At 38.5% G+C, this 17,207-nt stretch overlaps 3 protein-coding genes across 3 annotated transcripts; 2 read left to right on the forward strand and 1 right to left on the reverse strand.

Moving 5' to 3' along the window:
* Positions 1-1,949: 1,949 nt before the first annotated feature.
* Positions 1,950-2,822, reverse strand: LOC118035674 (uncharacterized). The gene has a single exon (XM_035041285.1). The coding sequence runs from the start codon at positions 2,820-2,822 to the stop codon at positions 1,950-1,952; it is 873 nt and encodes a 290-aa protein (XP_034897176.1).
* An 11,569-nt stretch (positions 2,823-14,391) lies between these two features.
* On the forward strand, positions 14,392-15,279 carry LOC118035648 (uncharacterized). Its single transcript, XM_035041258.1, has one exon. The coding sequence runs from the start codon at positions 14,392-14,394 to the stop codon at positions 15,277-15,279; it is 888 nt and encodes a 295-aa protein (XP_034897149.1).
* An 844-nt stretch (positions 15,280-16,123) lies between these two features.
* Positions 16,124-16,996, forward strand: LOC118035650 (uncharacterized). The gene has a single exon (XM_035041259.1). It carries the CDS (start codon positions 16,124-16,126, stop codon positions 16,994-16,996), a length of 873 nt encoding a protein of 290 aa, XP_034897150.1.
* Positions 16,997-17,207: the final 211 nt, after the last annotated feature.

The following is a 17,207-nucleotide window of genomic DNA, read 5'->3' on the forward strand; positions in this document are numbered from 1 at the left end:
ATATCCTTTTTCGTCAATCTATCGTGAAATAAGCATTTGTTAATTCAAACAAAACAAATCACAACGCCGTAGCAATTTTTTTTTAATCACTTAATACAAAATCATGAACCATGTGCTTTATTCCAAAAGAAAAAAAAAAGAAAAAAAAACATTTTCTATGAATTAATTTAGATAAAGGGAAAAAAAATTGTTTTTCTTGAACCATGTGACTTAATTATTACAGAAAAAAGAGCCACCATGTCTTTGTTCACGAACTTAATACACAAAATATGTTGCAATAACGACAAATTAACGAAACCAATAATTCCCGGCCTTTTTTTTTAAAGAAAAAAATTAGAATGAACATGATTGCCATCATTACAAACATTAGAATTTGCTCCTTTCCTTGTAGGATTTCCTTTTCTTATGGTATCAAATATTAATTTGAGATTAACATGGTCTTCCAAATTCTTATGGAAGGGGTAATTTTTGTAAACTCCATTTCTTGCTAGTTATAATTACCTTTTAATGTGACATATTTAGAGTCTATTTAATTTAATATTATAATAATAGTTATTTTTTAAAATATTAATTTTAATTTGGATTTCCTAATAAAAAATAGTTTCCTTTCTCATTCTCTGATAAATGACTAATATTAAACTTATACATGCTTGAAAATATGATTAAAAACAAAGTTATCACAAGTATGCTTGCGTTTGAAAAATATATAAAAAAATTGAAATTTTTTATTTTTTCTTTGCTTAAAATTTTTTTTTTGATAATTTTAGTTTTGATGTGTTAATGTTAAATATAAATTCTAAAAAATAAAAAAATATATATTATTTTAATATAAGATAAAAAATATTTTAAAAAATAAATGCTACTATAATTTTTCATTGCTTTCAATGTCCTGGAACTTGAGTCATGATCTCCATTAGAGATAGAGAAGGTGCATTTATTTTTAATCTGACTAGCATTTCATCTGCAACACACGAGTGGTCATTTATTAATGCAGACAATGCTAGGTCCTGAAATCTCTGTCGGTAAACAGGAAGACAAGATCCACATCAGTGGCTTCAGTATCTCTAGCCAGGGTTGTAGCATAACGATAAGAACTGCAGGTAGTGACTGGATAACTTTGCTGGATGATTCCACTTTCTCCCTAACCAAAAGGCATCCATCTAATTTTTCATTGCTTTCGATACGCAGGAATTGCAGTCAACATGTGAGTTCCATTAAATTTCATTTGGTGCTGAATGATTAAGATTAAACAATATTCATGAGCTAAGAGAGCAAGATTTGATGTTAGAAAAACCGATTTATTTACGAGTCTACCATGTTAATTTTGCCGTGTTAATCTTGACCAGACCCTGTCATCTTTCAGCACCCTTATGTTCTTAAAACATTTAATTAATTTGGATTTACATCTGTTTTTGTCCCTTACCATCAACATATATAGAGGTAATCCTATTGAGAATTGCACTTTCATTCAACTTCTACAAAAAAGAGGCTGTGGTCAATGCAATATATGTTTAGTATGTGGACTGTGTGCATGCAGGTAGTATGTGCTGATATTTTGGGACCTAATCTGATATGTATGGAGTTTGGTCTGAAATTGCAGGAGATATGATTTTGCACAAGCTGCTAAGTAAAGGCTAGAAGTCCGTCAGATTAGGTATCGACTTCCATGTGTACAACTGTCTCTTCCTAGCTTTCTCTATGTATTATCAGTTATGTAACCTGCAAGTGGTAGAACAGAAATGAAAGACTAGAAAATTTTGACTCAACGTTTCTCTTTAGTGACTGTCTTTCTTGTTCAAAAAACCAACCAAGATAAAAAAAGAAAAAGAAATATAGAACACACCGGGACACAATTTGAGCAACTGAGTATATGATCATTTCATTATCTATGGAATAATACATGTGTATTTCTACAATGTACAAGTATGACTAGATCAAGATTGTTCCGGTTAATGGTTTAGGATGTTTAGAAAAGAGACTCTAGTTTTGATCAGATTCCTGGAAAGGGATTCAAGACCACCTTCAATATCTTGAATGCACAATTCTAAGCTCTCGAGTTGGGTTTGAACACCCTTGATGTTATCGGATTTGCTTGTGTTGTGATCTACCAACGCTGATAATGCCGCATCTGCTTTAGCAAACTCATTTATATCAGCTTCTTCATCTGCAGATGCTACTTTTTTATGGTGCACCAGCTTGGAGACTAATGACCAACCAGTAGTCGTTGCCTCTGGTCCAGAGATGAAGGAGAGAAGGGAATCGAACGCTTTGAGAGAAACTACTTCAACCTCTTTCAACATGTTAAACATGATTGTATTTTCACGGTCACCATTAAAGGCAGTGAAGGAGCAGTTTTTTTTAATAACCTTCAAGGCTTTGTGAATTGCCCTTTTCGCTACCTTCCTAGAGGTTAAGTATTTCTTAACCTCGCTTGTAAGACCAGTTTCAACACAACCTCTCCTACGCAAAATCGATTGAAGTTCATGTACGCTTTCTTTTGTTTGCAACAAGGCATCTTTTGCAGTGTTACACAAATCCAGGACCTGAAGAGATCCATCTAATAGCTCTTCAATCAATTTACCATTATTCTCTTGGACTATTGCTTGTTGGTTCAGTGGTAGAAAAAGTAACTTGTTGACACAATCATGCAAATCCTGAAGGCTGCTTAGTTTGCCACCCAAGGATGATGAGGTACAGGCACCTTCTGAAGCCCTTGATCTGCATAAATGCTCATCAAGCTGAGTGATGACTGGGTTTAATCTGGAGGGAAAGCTGTTAGAACGAGCATGGAAGCCGGTTTTTTGGTTAGAAGATGAAGCCATTTTTCTTTCTCAAAGGGGAGAGACTAAAGCTGGTGAATGCGAATTATCAATCCTTGAATTTTCCTTACTTACGTTGCAATTGCCAAAAATATATATCAAGAGGTGAGGCAGACAAGAGGAATCTCAATAACATGATTCTGATTTGGATAGTCAATTATCATCAGCTATGTCTGTCAATGTCTCATCCCCAGCCACATCTCCAACTCATTAGGCAACAACTATTGTTAATCTAATTATCTCACACGAATGGCGTTGACACCAATTTTCTAGATAGAATTGGCCTGGAAAAGTCCATCTTTCTAGATATTTCTGCACGAGGGGACTATTTGTTTTATCTGCTTGCGATCAAATGTTCACAGAAAAATTCATGTAAAAGTGCAAGTTGTTTATAAAATTCTTAAATGACAGGGCCTGGTTGTTGCTCAACAAGCAGGTAAGATATGTATACGTGATTCATCAGCCTTCGTGCTAAGTTAGAGTTTAGAAATTACTGAGGCGGGTAAGTAAATATGCTTGACGTTCTACTGTCTCTGTGCAGCTTAGACATGGAGTTTAAAATTTAAGTTCAGATTGATCAGAGATATTTTCCCTTTAAAGATTCTGGTGCACCAGCTTGGAGACTAATGACCAACCAGGAGTCCTTTGTCCTTGGTCCAGAGAAGGTGATCAAGGATTCAAACACATTGAAAGAGATTGCTTCAACCTCTTTTAGCATGCAAAGCATGGTTGTAGTTTCATGATCTCCATTAGAGATAGAGAAGGTGCATTTATTTTTCATATCCTCCAAGGCCTTGTAAATTGCCTTCTTCAATACCTTCCTAGAGGTTAAAAAGTTCTTAACCTCGCTTGTAAGACCAATTTCACCACAACCTCTCGACTGAAGTTCTTGTATGCATTATTTTGTTTGCAACAAGGCATCTTTTGATTTGCCTTTCGTGTGTTGGCTGCCTAAATATATATCATGGGGTGCCAAAGACAGGAGGAATCTCATTAACATGATTTCGATTTTCTTCAAAAGATCATATCTGCTATGTTTGTCAATGTCTCCTTTCGCAGTGCTCCAACTCATTGTTGGTGGGAGGAGCCACTGGTGGTGGCTTTGAAACACTCAGAGGGGATAAAACACACTGTTTTATTACACAAAACCGAAGCTTACAATTACAACACAAAAGCTTACAATTACACGCCCTCTCTCTCTCTCTTTTTCTCTTACAAGTGTTCCTCTCAATTCTCTCCACACAAATAAACAGAAGCTGGGCACTTTATTTATACACGAACTTAAAACAAGAAAATTCAACCTTCAAGTGTGAAGGCGGCTGGCTGCTGTGGCAGTTGGTGGCTGGCGGCTGCGGCTGGTGGCTGGTCGGTGGCAGCTGGTGGTTGCCTTCCTTGACCATCTGGGAGCTTCTGGATTGAGTTTATTCAACAAATCTCCCCCTTAAACTCAATCGAGGGATGTCATGCCAAGCATGAACTTTAATCTTCATTGCCTTCTCTTTGCTTGTAGCCTTTATCCACTAATTTGGCTTTCATCTTGTAGACCCATTGGACACCTATTGCCTTCTTCTTTTCTGGTGGGTCCTTATCTGCATGGAAACAAAACAAAGTTGTATCTTCCATGACCTGAGTGGTATCATACAACTCTTCAAGATTTCGCATCTTTCTTGGTCCTTCTGACGAGGATGTTGATGGTGGTGTTGATGATGATGCTCCTGGTGTGTTCCTCCTGTTGAATACAGGGAATCTGTGCACCGGACTTTGTGGTTCAGCTACTGGTATAAACACCGGACTTTGTGGTTCAGCTGCTGGCACAATCGGTTCTTCGACAAGTACTGTTGGTACTTCTTCACCTTCAAGGATCAAATCAGTGGTGATCCATTTGACTGCTTCTTGATCACCATTCCATTCCCAAGATTTATCTTCTTCAAAGATAACATCTCTACTCGTAATCACCTTCTTCGTGATGGGATTATACAGTCTATATCCCATCCTTCTTTCACCATATCCGACAAAGATGCATTTCTCGCTCTTATCATCGAGCTTTCTTCTTCTTGCATTTGGGATCTTTGCATATGCCACACAACCAAAGACTCGTAGATGAGTAACACTTGGTTTGTGACCACTCCATGCTTCTTCTGGAATGACTCCTTGCAAACTTCTGGTTGGGCAGCGATTCAACAGATACACTGCACATGATACAGCTTCAGCCCAGTATTGCTTGGGCAACTTCTTTGCTTTGAGCAGACTTCTTGCCATGTCAAGAATAGTGTGATTCTTCCTTTCTGCTACACCATTCAGCTGTGGTGTATAGGCTGGTGTCGTCTGATGTCGGATGCCTTGTTGTGTACAAAAGGCTTCAAAGTCGTTGGCTGTATATTCTCCTCCTTGATCAGATCTCACTGTTCTGATCGTATAACCAGTTTGCTTCTCCACAATTGCTTTAAAATCTTTAAAACAATTGAATACTTCTGACTTCCTCTTCAGAAAGTATATCCACGTTTTCCTGCTAAAATCATCAATAAAAGTGAGGAAGTACCTATTTTGTCCAGTCGACATAGGCTTGATTGGACCACACACATCTGTGTGTACTAACTCCAGTGGCCTTTTTGCTCTCCAGTTGACTTCTTTAGCAAAACTGGATCTGTGATGTTTGCTGAGGACACAACTCTCACAGACTTCATCTGGATGATCAATGTGAGGCAAACCTTTGACCATCTTTTTGCTTGCTAGCATCTTCAAACTTGTGAAATTCAGATGTCCAAGCCTCACGTGCCAAAGCCATTCTTCACTGTTGGTGATGGCACTCAAGCACCTTGCTGCATCATACTGGATGTTCAAAGGAAACATCCTATTCTTGGACATTTTCACGTAGGCCATTAATCTCCAATTGTTGTCTCTAATTGCTAGATGACAATGCTCCGAGTAAAAAGTATAGCCTCTCTCCAAAAGTTGACCTAAGCTGATTAGGTTCTGTTTTATGGCTGGGACATAATAGACATCAGCGATGTAGCTGGAATCGCCATTCTTCATCTTGACTGGGATGTTGCCTTTACCTTTGAATGGAACCTTTGTGGTATCTCTAAAAGTAACTAGACCTTGCTTGGTCTCATCTAGATTACTAAATAACTCTCGGTAGCCGCACATGTGATTGCTGGCTCTAGTATCTAGATACCATATGTCCTCCTTTTTCTTATCAAGTCCTTGTTGGACAAGAAATGCAGTTTCTTCTCTGTCATCCTTCTCTACATAGTTAGCTTGCTCACGTATCTCCAACGGAGCTTTCCTTCTGCATTCAGTGCTATAGTGCCCAAATTGATTGCAACTATAACATTGGATATTCCTCTTGTCACGGTTATTGTAACCGCCTCCTCTTCCTCTGGGAGTGAATGTTTGTTGTCCTCGGCCTCCTCTGGTGGTGTTTCTACCACCTCTTCCTCTAAAGCTTGTATTCCAAGAACCTCTTCCTTGGAATCTCTGGAATCCTCCTCTGGATTGTTGACTTCCTCCTTGAGTGGTGTAGCCACTTGATGAAGTCTCCCCTTGCTCATATATGTCCTTGAGAGACAGCTTTACTTGTAAGGCATGCTCAATTGCCTTATCTCCATTTCGCTTTACGATCTTCTGCTCATGAGCTTGCAAAGAACTCATAAGCTCATCCACTATCAACTTGTCCACTTCCTTGGACTCTTCAATTGCGACAACAACAAAATTGAATTTTGGATCTAGGGATCTCAAAATTTTCTCAGTGATTCGAGAATCGATGAGGGCTTCTCCATTTCTCCTCATCTGGTTGACTATCACCATAATCCTTGTGTGATAATCAGAAATAGACTCCGAGGACTTCATTTGCAATAACTCAAATTCACCTCGCAAAGATTGAAGACGAATCTTCTTGATTCTGTCAGCACCTTTGTATTTCTGTTGGAGAGCCTCCCATATATCATGTGATGTTTCAGCGGAAGCTATTATCTCGAATGTGTCTTCATCAAGACCTTGGTAGATGATGGTCTTGGCTTTGTTGTCCTTCTTTCTGTTGACTTTCAAGGCTTGCTTCTGAGCCTCTTGTAAAGCATCTTCTCTTTCTTTGGACTCTGGTTCATCATAACCAGTTTGTACAATATCCAAACACTCTTGTGACCCAAGAAATGCCTTCAATCTGATGCACCAACTATCATAGTTGTCTTTGGTCAGCTTAGGGATGAGTGTATGTGTACCTTCTGTAGTCATTTTACTCTTGGAATGACTATATCACCTCTTTTGAAGCCGAATTTAGAAAATCGTACACTGTAGATCGATCCGGAATGGTCCAAATAGTAGGGAACCTGTCTGACTTTGTAGAAATCGGGTCAGAAAATGGGTGAACCGGTCCGAAAACCAATTCTGTACGGCGGGCGGTTCGCTGGGTTGAACCGGGAATATTCTGGGGAATATTCCTTCGGCTCGGCTGAGGCTTGAAAGCGGCTCGGCTCGGCGTGAGGTACGGCTCGGCTTGTGGCTCGGCTAGGATGCGGCTTATACGGCTCGGCGCGGCTCAAATATGGCCCGCGTGTGGCTCAGTCGTCTTCAAGCTCGGGGCGCGTGGGATGCGCGTGGGCGATCTGGCTGAATATTCAGGAGGCGCGTGTGGGCTACCCCGAACTCCGATTTGGCTGATTTTTGCGGCAGTGAGTTCGTCTTGATGAGCTCTACACTTTGGAATGATCAAAACTTGTTTTTGACAATTTTGAAAATTCGGATATACCCCAAAACTCTTCTGTTTTCCGATGAACGGGGCTCTGATACCAATTGTTGGTGGGAGGAGCCACTGGTGGTGGCTTTGAAACACTCAGAGGGGATAAAACACACTGTTTTATTACACAAAACCGAAGCTTACAATTACAACACAAAAGCTTACAATTACACGCCCTCTCTCTCTCTCTCTTTCTCTTACAAGTGTTCCTCTCAATTCTCTCCACACAAATAAACAGAAGCTGGGCACTCTATTTATACACGAACTTAAAACAAGAAAATTCAACCTTCAAGTGTGAAGGTGGCTGGCGGCTGGTGGCTGGCGGCTGCGGCTGGTGGGTGGTTGCCTTCCTTGACCATCTAGGTGCTTCTAGATTGAGTTTATTCAACACTCATAAGACAACCAACAGAATAGACAATGTAAAGCACTAGCCTAATTATTGCACACGAGTGGCATTGACACCAATTCCCTTAATTTAAGTGGCTTGGCAATGTCCATCTCTTGCTGCATATCTGCAAGAGGGGACTATTTATTTCATTTGTTGGAGATCAAATAGTCATATTAAAAAATCCATGTAAACGTCCAAGTAGTAAAGATTTTACTTTGAGGCCAGTAAGTAAATGTACTGGATATGGTCCGACTGTCCCTGCTGCAGTATTGGATCAGAGACACAAGCACAAGCTGGTGAGTGGTGATTTAACTTTAGCAGAGCATAACCTGGAACCGAGCCAGCTGCCAAATCAATTGAAGATCGTGACACCTGACACTTTAGCTACTACAGTAACTATATCAACTCTGACAAAAAAAAACGACAATCTAGACACATGCTCGTCGCACTGAGGAATTGAAACAAACTGAATTGAATTAGAATCCAATCCAACTGCATCAGATGATATTGGACAGCTAAAATGAGATTATCATCGCTAGCAATGGGTGCGTGGCTTGGTTGCTATTGTATGACCCAGATCATATGGAAGCGTGGACGATGTAGGAAGGAATCTCCTTCGGCATTGATGTGAACTAGGAATGCTCAAAATGTTGATGATTTTCATGTATGATTATAGGAACTCGTTTTTGAGGAAATCAGATGATGCCCCTGATGGAATCGATTGATCATCTATTCATTCAGAAGAAAGTCAAATCCCTTTTGCATCTTCTCCTGTACTCCACATTCTTTGATTGTACACCCCTTCAGATTTCTTAATTACAAGACATACACTCGTTTAGTTCCTAGGTATATCATTTAAACTTTTTTATCTAACAATGAATGTTCTGTATTCTTCTGTAAATTAAGCAAGTTTTGGAGCGGATAGAGCTCATTAATCCTACGACTGTTCTGAGGATAAACAATACACCGAGTACTACTAACCATAATTACAGGACCTGACTTGTCACCATACGAGTATGTCAATTCTACACTCTTGTCATACATTTTGGCAATTTCAAATCCACTCGTGCATCATTCACCTGTAAATGTTCAATTCATGAGTTGGAGCTGGTGGGGAGGAGACAAGACATTGCCTGAATATTGCCGGGATACCACTTGAACATAAAACAAGACCATGTTATCATTAATTGATATGCGAAGCCCACTCGTGTGTCTACATATTTTAGATTGAAGTTCCTTATTGTTAGAATTATGAGATTTTGCCTTTAGAAAGATAGAATTAAGATCAGTTTTTCATATTTGAATTCTGTAACAGTTTATCTCCTTCAGGATTTGCAGCAGAAACATTCTGCTTAGTCTAGGATTTCAATTCCAATAATCTCTCAAGTTTGTTGAGAGTTCTAATGCATTTCAAGTTCTATGTAAGCCTATATATAGGCATTTGAAGTTAATGAAATATATTGATCTTTCTAATCAACTCTGCCATCTTAAATCTGTTTCCTTTTTCTTTACGTAAACTGTATTGTTTAAGTTTAATTCATTTCCATCAGTGGTATCAGAGCAAATAGATCCTACGGGCTGTGGGGCAAACAAATTTTTCTTTCTTTTGAGTGATAACAATAAGAGAAGGTGAGGCAAACACAGAGAGGGTGAGCGAAACACTTGAGAGTTATTTTCTTTCTGTTTTTTGTCAATGTCTTCTTCAAACAATATTGTATCTGCAATTCCAATTTTTAGTGGAGAACTCTATCATATTTGGGCTGTCAAAATGAGATTTTATCTAAGATCTCATGGCTTATGGAATGTTGTGGCAACCGATTCTGATCCTCCACCATTGAATGCAAATCCTACAATTGCTCAAATGAAAGCACATGAAGAAGAAAAACTCAAGAAGGACAAAGCCATTACCTGTCTTCATTCTGGTCTTGCAGATCATATTTTCACAAAAATTATGAATCTGGAAACACCAAAACAGGTATGGGATAAGCTTCAAGTTGAATTTGAAGGCAGCAGCAGAGTCAAAGCAGTTAAACTTCTTGCATTTAAGAGGGAATTTGAGTTGATGAAGATGAAAGACAATGAATCTGTCAAAGATTATTCTGGCAGATTAATGGATGTTGTAAATCAAATGAGGCTTCTTGGAAACACATTTGAAGATCATAAGGTAGTAGAAAAACTTATGATGTCTGTTCCTCAAAAGTTTAAAGCTAAAATCTCAGCAATAGAAGAATCTTGCGATCTGCAAAGTCTGACTATTGCTGAGTTAATTAGCAAACTTCATATTCAGGAGCAAAGAGTTCATATGAGAGATGATGAGGCAGTTGAAGGGGCTTTCCAAGCAAACAACAGGGAAAGGAGTGTTGGTAATCTACCAAGAAACAAACCTGTCAAGTATGCTAAAAGGAAATCAAGTATACCTTCAAAAAGACAGACTTTCTCACCATGTTCTTATTGCAGAAGAACTAACCATACTGAGAAAGATTGCTGGTTTAAGGGGAAAGCTTCTCTTCAATGTTTATTCTGTAATAATCTCGGTCACAGTGAGAAATATTGCAGAATCAAGAAGAAGCAACCTCAGCAACAAATACAACAACAAGCAAATGTTTCTGAAGAAAGCAAAGATGAGGAGGAGCATTTGTTTGTTGCAACACAAGCTAGCAATACCTCTGAACAGAATACATGGCTTATAGACAGTGGCTGCACAAGTCACATGTCCAAATTTCTGTCAATTTTCTCCTCTATTGACAGATCAGTTCAACCGAAGATTAAGCTGGGAAATGGAGATATTGTGCAAGCTAAGGGGAAAGGAACTATTGCAGTCAGCACAAATAGAGGTATTAAAACCATCACAAATGTTCTTTACATTCCTGAACTAGATCAAAATCTCCTTAGTGTTGCACAAATGCTTAAGAATGGTTATGAAGTCTCTTTTAAAGAGAAATTTTGTTTTATCACTGATACACATAATTCAGAGATAGCAAAAATTAAGATGGATGGTAATAGCTTCTATTTGAAGCTTGATGCTGTTAATGGACATGTGTTTAGTGCAAAGATTGATGAAAGCATTCTTTGGCACAAAAGATTCGGTCATTACAATCTTAATTCATTAAAGTTGCTGTATGATACTGGAATGGTAGAAAACATGTCTGCAATACATGTTACTGCTCATACATGTGGAAGTTGTGAACTGGGAAAGCAGCATCGACAACCATTTCCTAAAGGTATATCCAAAAGGGCAACACACATGCTGGAGCTGGTTCACTCAGACATATGTGGACCTATGAGCACAGCTTTTTTGAATAATAATGTGTATTTTATATTATTCATTGATGACTATAGCAGAATGACTTGGGTTTATTTTCTGGAAAACAAGTCACAAGCTTTATCTATGTTCAAAAACTTCAAAAGCATGGCTGAAACTCAAAGTGGTCAGAAGATCAAAGTGTTGAGAACTGATAATGGTGGAGAGTATATTTCGAAGGAGTTTAATGCCTTTTGTTCAGAAGCTGGAATTGTGCACCAGCTGACGACTCCTTACTCTCCACAGCAGAATGGAGTTTCTGAAAGGAAGAATAGAACAGTGATGGAGATGTCCAGATGTATATTATTTGAAAAGAAGTTGCCAAGGTTTCTATGGGCTGAAGCAGTAAATACTTCAGTATACCTGCTTAATAGACTTCCAACCAAGTCTGTTCAAAACAAAACACCATTGGAGGCATGGTCTGGAGTCCGGCCTACTGCCAAACATTTAAAAGTGTTTGGATCATTGTGCTATTTTCATGTTCCATCTGCCAAAAGAGGAAAACTGGATGCTAGAGCAGAAAAAGGGATTCTTGTGGGATATGCAACAGAATCAAAAGGTTATAGAGTTTTCAATCTGAATTCAGCCAAAATTCAGGTCAGCAGAGATGTGCAATTTGATGAAAATGCCTGCTGGAATTGGGACTTAAAAGAAGTTCAACAGACTATCACAGCTGCCCTTGAATCACCAGTACAAAGTATTGATGATGAAGATCAACAAGCCATTGAAGCAACTTCAGATACAACAGTACTTAAGGTTAGACAACTGTCTGATGTGTATGAAAGATGTAACCTTATACATGCTGAGCCTACAAATTACTCTGAAGCTGCAGGAGATCCAGCTTGGATTGAAGCAATGAAATCAGAAATTGATTCCATTGAAAGAAATGGGACTTGGAGATTGACTGAAATTCCTGGAGATAAAAAGGCAATTGGAGTGAAGTGGGTTTTCAGAACCAAATTCAATCCAGATGGTTCAATCTTCAAACACAAGGCTAGATTGGTTGTTAAAGGTTTTGCTCAAGTTGCTGGAGTGGATTATGGAGATACTTTTGCACCAGTAGCTAGGCATGACACTATAAGACTCCTACTTGCTCTTGCGGGACAAAAAGGATGGAAAGTTTATCATTTAGATGTGAAGTCTGCTTTTCTAAATGGTATACTACTTGAGGAAATTTATGTTCAGCAACCAGAAGGCTTTGTTGTTTGCTGGTGATGAACACAAAGTTTACAAACTACACAAAGCTCTTTATGGTTTGAAACAAGCACCAAGGGCTTGGTACAGCAGGATTGATACTCATTTGATTCAACTAGGATTCAAAAGAAGTGAAAATGAAGCTACCCTATATCTGAAACAAGATGAAGATGGTTTGCAGCTGGTGATATCACTCTATGTAGATGACATGCTAGTTACTGGAAGCAATGCAAAGTTGCTGGAAGAGTTCAAAACTGAAATGCAAGATGTTTTTGAAATGTCTGATCTTGGCATTATGAACTACTTTCTTGGAATGGAAATACATCAATGTAGTTCGGGTATTTTTGTTTCACAAAGGAAGTATGCTGTTGATTTACTCAAGAAGTTCAAGCTTGAGTCATGCAAAGAAATAGCAACTCCTTTAGCACAAAATGAGAAAGTTTCAAAGAATGATGGTGAGAAACTTGAAGATCCCTCTGGATTTAGAAGCCTAGTGGGCAGTTTGCTATACTTGACAGCAACTAGACCTGACTTAATGTTTCCAGCTGGTTTGCTGTCAAGGTTTATGAACTCACCTAGCAACATTCACATGGGAATTGCTAAAAGAGTGTTGAAGTACATCAGAGGAACAACTGATCTTGGCATCTGGTATTTGAAGACAGGAGGAGTAAATCTGATTGGTTATGCAGACAGTGACTGGGCAGGGAGTGTAGATGACATGAAGAGCACCTCTGGATATGTTTTTAATATTGGTTCAGGTGCAATCTGTTGGAATGCAAAGAAGCAAGAGGTGGTGGCACAATCAAACAGCTGAAGCAGAGTATATCTCCATGGCAGCTGCTGCAAATCAAGCAATTTGGTTGAACAAATTGCTTGCTGATTTGGGTCAAGAACAAAGCTCACAAACTGAGCTTCATTGTGACAATAAATCTGCCATTGCTATTGCTCTAAATCCGGTTCAACATGGCAGAACCAAGCACATCAATGTGAAGTTTCATTCTATAAGAGAAGCTGAGAAGAACAAGCTTATAAAGCTACACTACTGTCCAACAGATGTTCAACTTGCTGATATAATGTCTAAAGCTCTTCCTAGATCAAGACTGGAATTTCTAAGGATGAAACTTGGTTTGTCTAAGGCAAGTCTCAAGGAGGAGTGTTAGAATTATGAGATTTTGCCTTTAGAAAGATAGAATTAAGATCAGTTTTTCATATTTGAATTCTGTAACAGTTTATCTCCTTCAGGATTTGCAGCAGAAACATTCTGCTTAGTCTAGGATTTCAATTCCAATAATCTCTCAAGTTTGTTGAGAGTTCTAATGCATTTCAAGTTCTATGTAAGCCTATATATAGGCATTTGAAGTTAATGAAATATATTGATCTTTCTAATCAACTCTGCCATCTTAAATCTGTTTCCTTTTTCTTTACGTAAACTGTATTGTTTAAGTTTAATTCATTTCCATCACTTATATCATACAACATTACCACTGATGCCAACGAAATTGTGTGATTTGTGAGTTAAAATATTCGGCACTATGAGTTGGAGAGATGGTGGGGAGGAGGCAGTGATATAAAACATGGCCTTGATGGCGATTACGGATCTCTTCTACGATAAATTAAAATTAGCTGTTAAGATCATAATTAATGCAGTCACTTAAAATAAGTTCCTGTTTACGTGCGGTTGTATTATAGAAAATGGAGTCGAAACCATTCGTGTGTTGCAGATTATATAAAAATCATTACCAAATGTGTATTATGAGTTGGTGATCAGGCTGGAGGGAGACACTGCATAAACATTGCTGATGGTGTTAGATCTGAATCTGAATCACATGACTACTGGTTCATTATACGAAGCTTTCGAGATTCGTCATGTCTCCCTCGCCTTGGAATATATATTCAAGCTGATATGTGTAAGGACAGCAATTCAACTTCTTGGCCTTCTCTTTTCTAAAGAAAACAAATGGCTCTCCACCATGCTCGCTCTAACAGCTTGCCTTCTAGGCCACATCCTCTATCTTCACAAATCGATGAGCATTTCAGCAGATTGAATGCTTCTCAATTAATCTCCTCCTCCTCTTCATCATCATCTATATGCCACAAACTAAGTTGCCTTCAAGATTTGCATGATTATGTTGATAAGTTGATTCTGCTTCCCCTCACTCAAAAATCTTTAGCCCGAGAACAGAATGAGAAATGTGTCGATGACGTATTGGACGGATCCCTTAGAATCTTGGATGTCTGTAGCGTGGCTAAAGATGCCTTGTTGCAAACAAAGGAATGTGCTCAGGAACTTCAATCAATCATGAGGAGAAGAAGGAGAAATGAAATTGGAGTCTCAAGTGAGATTAAGAAATACTTGACCTCTAGGAAGGTGGTGAAATATACAATCCACAAGGCCTTGAGGGGTTTGAAATATTTGGAGAATAAATCCTCACTCTCTCCCTTCAACAAAGACCATGAAGCTGTAGCTGTAGTTAGTATGCTAAAAGAGGTGGAAGCAGTCACTCTCACTGTGCTTGAATCTCTCATGACTCTCATCTCAGGTGGGGCAAAAGCACAATCAAAGCTAAGTGGATGGTCCTTGGTGTCCAAGCTAATGCATCACAAAAGAATAGCTTGTGAGGCAGAGGAAACAGAAGTGAATGAATTTGAAAAACTGGACTCTGCACTGCACACTCTCATTTATCAGAAGACCAGCAAATCTGATAACACGGGGTCTCTTGAGAATGTGCAGCAGCAGCTCAAAGATTTCGACTTGTGCAATCAAGAACTTCAAGAAGGACTCGAAAACCTTTACAGGCGTTTGATCAAAACTAGAGTCTCGCTTCTCAACACCTTTGTAAACTAGATGTAAATATCTTTGTACATGAAAGCAGTATAGACAAATACATGAACTTTTCAGCAAATCTTGTCTCTTTTTGCTTATGCCTTTCCTCTAATTTTTTTATCATTTAATTTTTTGAAAGTGAAAATAATATAGAATGATAGCCAATTTACAGTTCCAATGTTTATCACGTCCAGAATCACAAAGAAATCATTCTCTTCTTCCAAAAGTTATCTTGTGGTTGTAATCTCAGAACGGAAAATATTTTATGTACTTAAAACTTTAAATTCACACACTTCTATTCGCAAGGTTATTTATCATGCTCTAAGCTGCACAGAGACATTCGAACCATCCACCACGTTCACTCACTGTCCTCACGGTAATTTCTAAAGTCAAACACCGCGCGAAGCTGATAAATCAAGTATGCGGATCTTGCCTGCTTGTTGAGCAACAATCAGGTTTATCATTTAAAAATTTTATTAACAATTTGCATGTTATCAGGATTTATGATATAACCCTGTGGTCGAAAGCAGACAAAACAATTAGTCCCCTCGTGCAGAAATGTCTTGAAATATGGACATTTCCAGGCCAACTCTATCTAGAAAATTGGTGTCAACGCCATTCGTGTGTGATAATTAGATTAGCAATAGTTGTTGCCTAATGAGTTGGAGATGTGGCTAAGGATGAGACATTGACAGACATAGCTGATAATAATTGAATATCCAAATCAGAATCATGTTATTGAGATTCCTCTTGTCTGCCTCACCTCTTGATATATATTTTTGGCAATTGCAACGTAAGAAAGGAAAATTCAAGGATTGATAATTCGCATTCGCCAGCTTTAGTCTCTACCCTTTGAGAAAGAAAAATGGCTTCACCTTCTAACCAAAAAACCGGCTTCCATGCTCGTTCTAACAGCTTTCCCTCTAGATTAAACCCAGTCATCACTCAGCTTGATGAGCATTTATGCAGATCAAGGGCTTCTGAAGGTGCCTGTACCTCATCATCCTTGGGTGGCAAACTAAGCAGCCTTCAGGATTTGCATGATTGTGTCAACAAGTTACTTTTTCTACCGCTGAACCAACAAGCAATAGCCCAAGAGAATAATGGTAAATTGATTGAAGAGCTATTAGATGGATCTCTTCAGGTCCTGGATTTGTGTAATACTGCAAAAGATGCCTTGTTGCAAACAAAAGAAAGCGTACATGAACTTCAATCGATTTTGCGCAGGAGAGGTTGTGTTGAAACTAGTCTTACAAGTGAGGTTAAGAAATATCTAACCTCTAGGAAGGTAGGGAAAAGGGCAATTCACAAGGCCTTGAAGGTTATTAAAAAAAACTGCACCTTCACTGCCTTTAATGGTGACCGTGAAACTACAATTATGTTTAACATGTTGAAAGAGGTTGAAGTAGTTTCTCTCAAAGCGTTCGATTCCCTTCTCTCCTTCATCTCTGGACCAGAGGCAAGGACTACTGGTTGGTCATTAGTCTCCAAGCTGGTGCACCATAAAAAAGTAGCATCTGCAGATGAAGAAGCTGATATAAATGAGTTTGCTAAAGCAGATGCGGCATTATCAGCGTTGGTAGATCAGAACACAAGCAAATCCGATAACATCAAGGGTGTTCAAACCCAACTCGAGAGCTTAGAATTGTGCATTCAAGATATTGAAGAAGGTCTTGAATACCTTTCCAGGACTCTGATCAAAACTAGAGTCTCTTTTCTAAACATCCTAAACCATTAACCGGAACAATCTTGATATAGTCATACTTGTACATTGTAGAATTACACATGTATTATTCCATAGATAATGAAAAGATCATATACTCAGTTGCTCAAATTTTGTCCCGGTGTGTTCTATATTTCTTTTTTTATCTTGGTTGGTTTTTTGAACAAGAAAGACAGAAACTAAAGAGAAACGTTGAGTCAAAATTTTCTAGTCTTTCATTTCTGTT

Source organism: Populus alba, chromosome 9 (assembly GCF_005239225.2).
Source record: "Populus alba chromosome 9, ASM523922v2, whole genome shotgun sequence".
NCBI classification, from domain to species: Eukaryota; Viridiplantae; Streptophyta; class Magnoliopsida; order Malpighiales; family Salicaceae; genus Populus; species Populus alba.

Bases quoted from the DNA above. Each gene is read 5' to 3' on its own strand.
- LOC118035648 (XM_035041258.1), top strand. From the start codon at position 14,392: ATGGCTCTCCACCATGCTCGCTCTAACAGCTTGCCTTCTAGGCCACAT.
- LOC118035650 (XM_035041259.1), top strand. From the start codon at position 16,124: ATGGCTTCACCTTCTAACCAAAAAACCGGCTTCCATGCTCGTTCTAAC.
- LOC118035674 (XM_035041285.1), bottom strand. From the start codon at position 2,822: ATGGCTTCATCTTCTAACCAAAAAACCGGCTTCCATGCTCGTTCTAAC.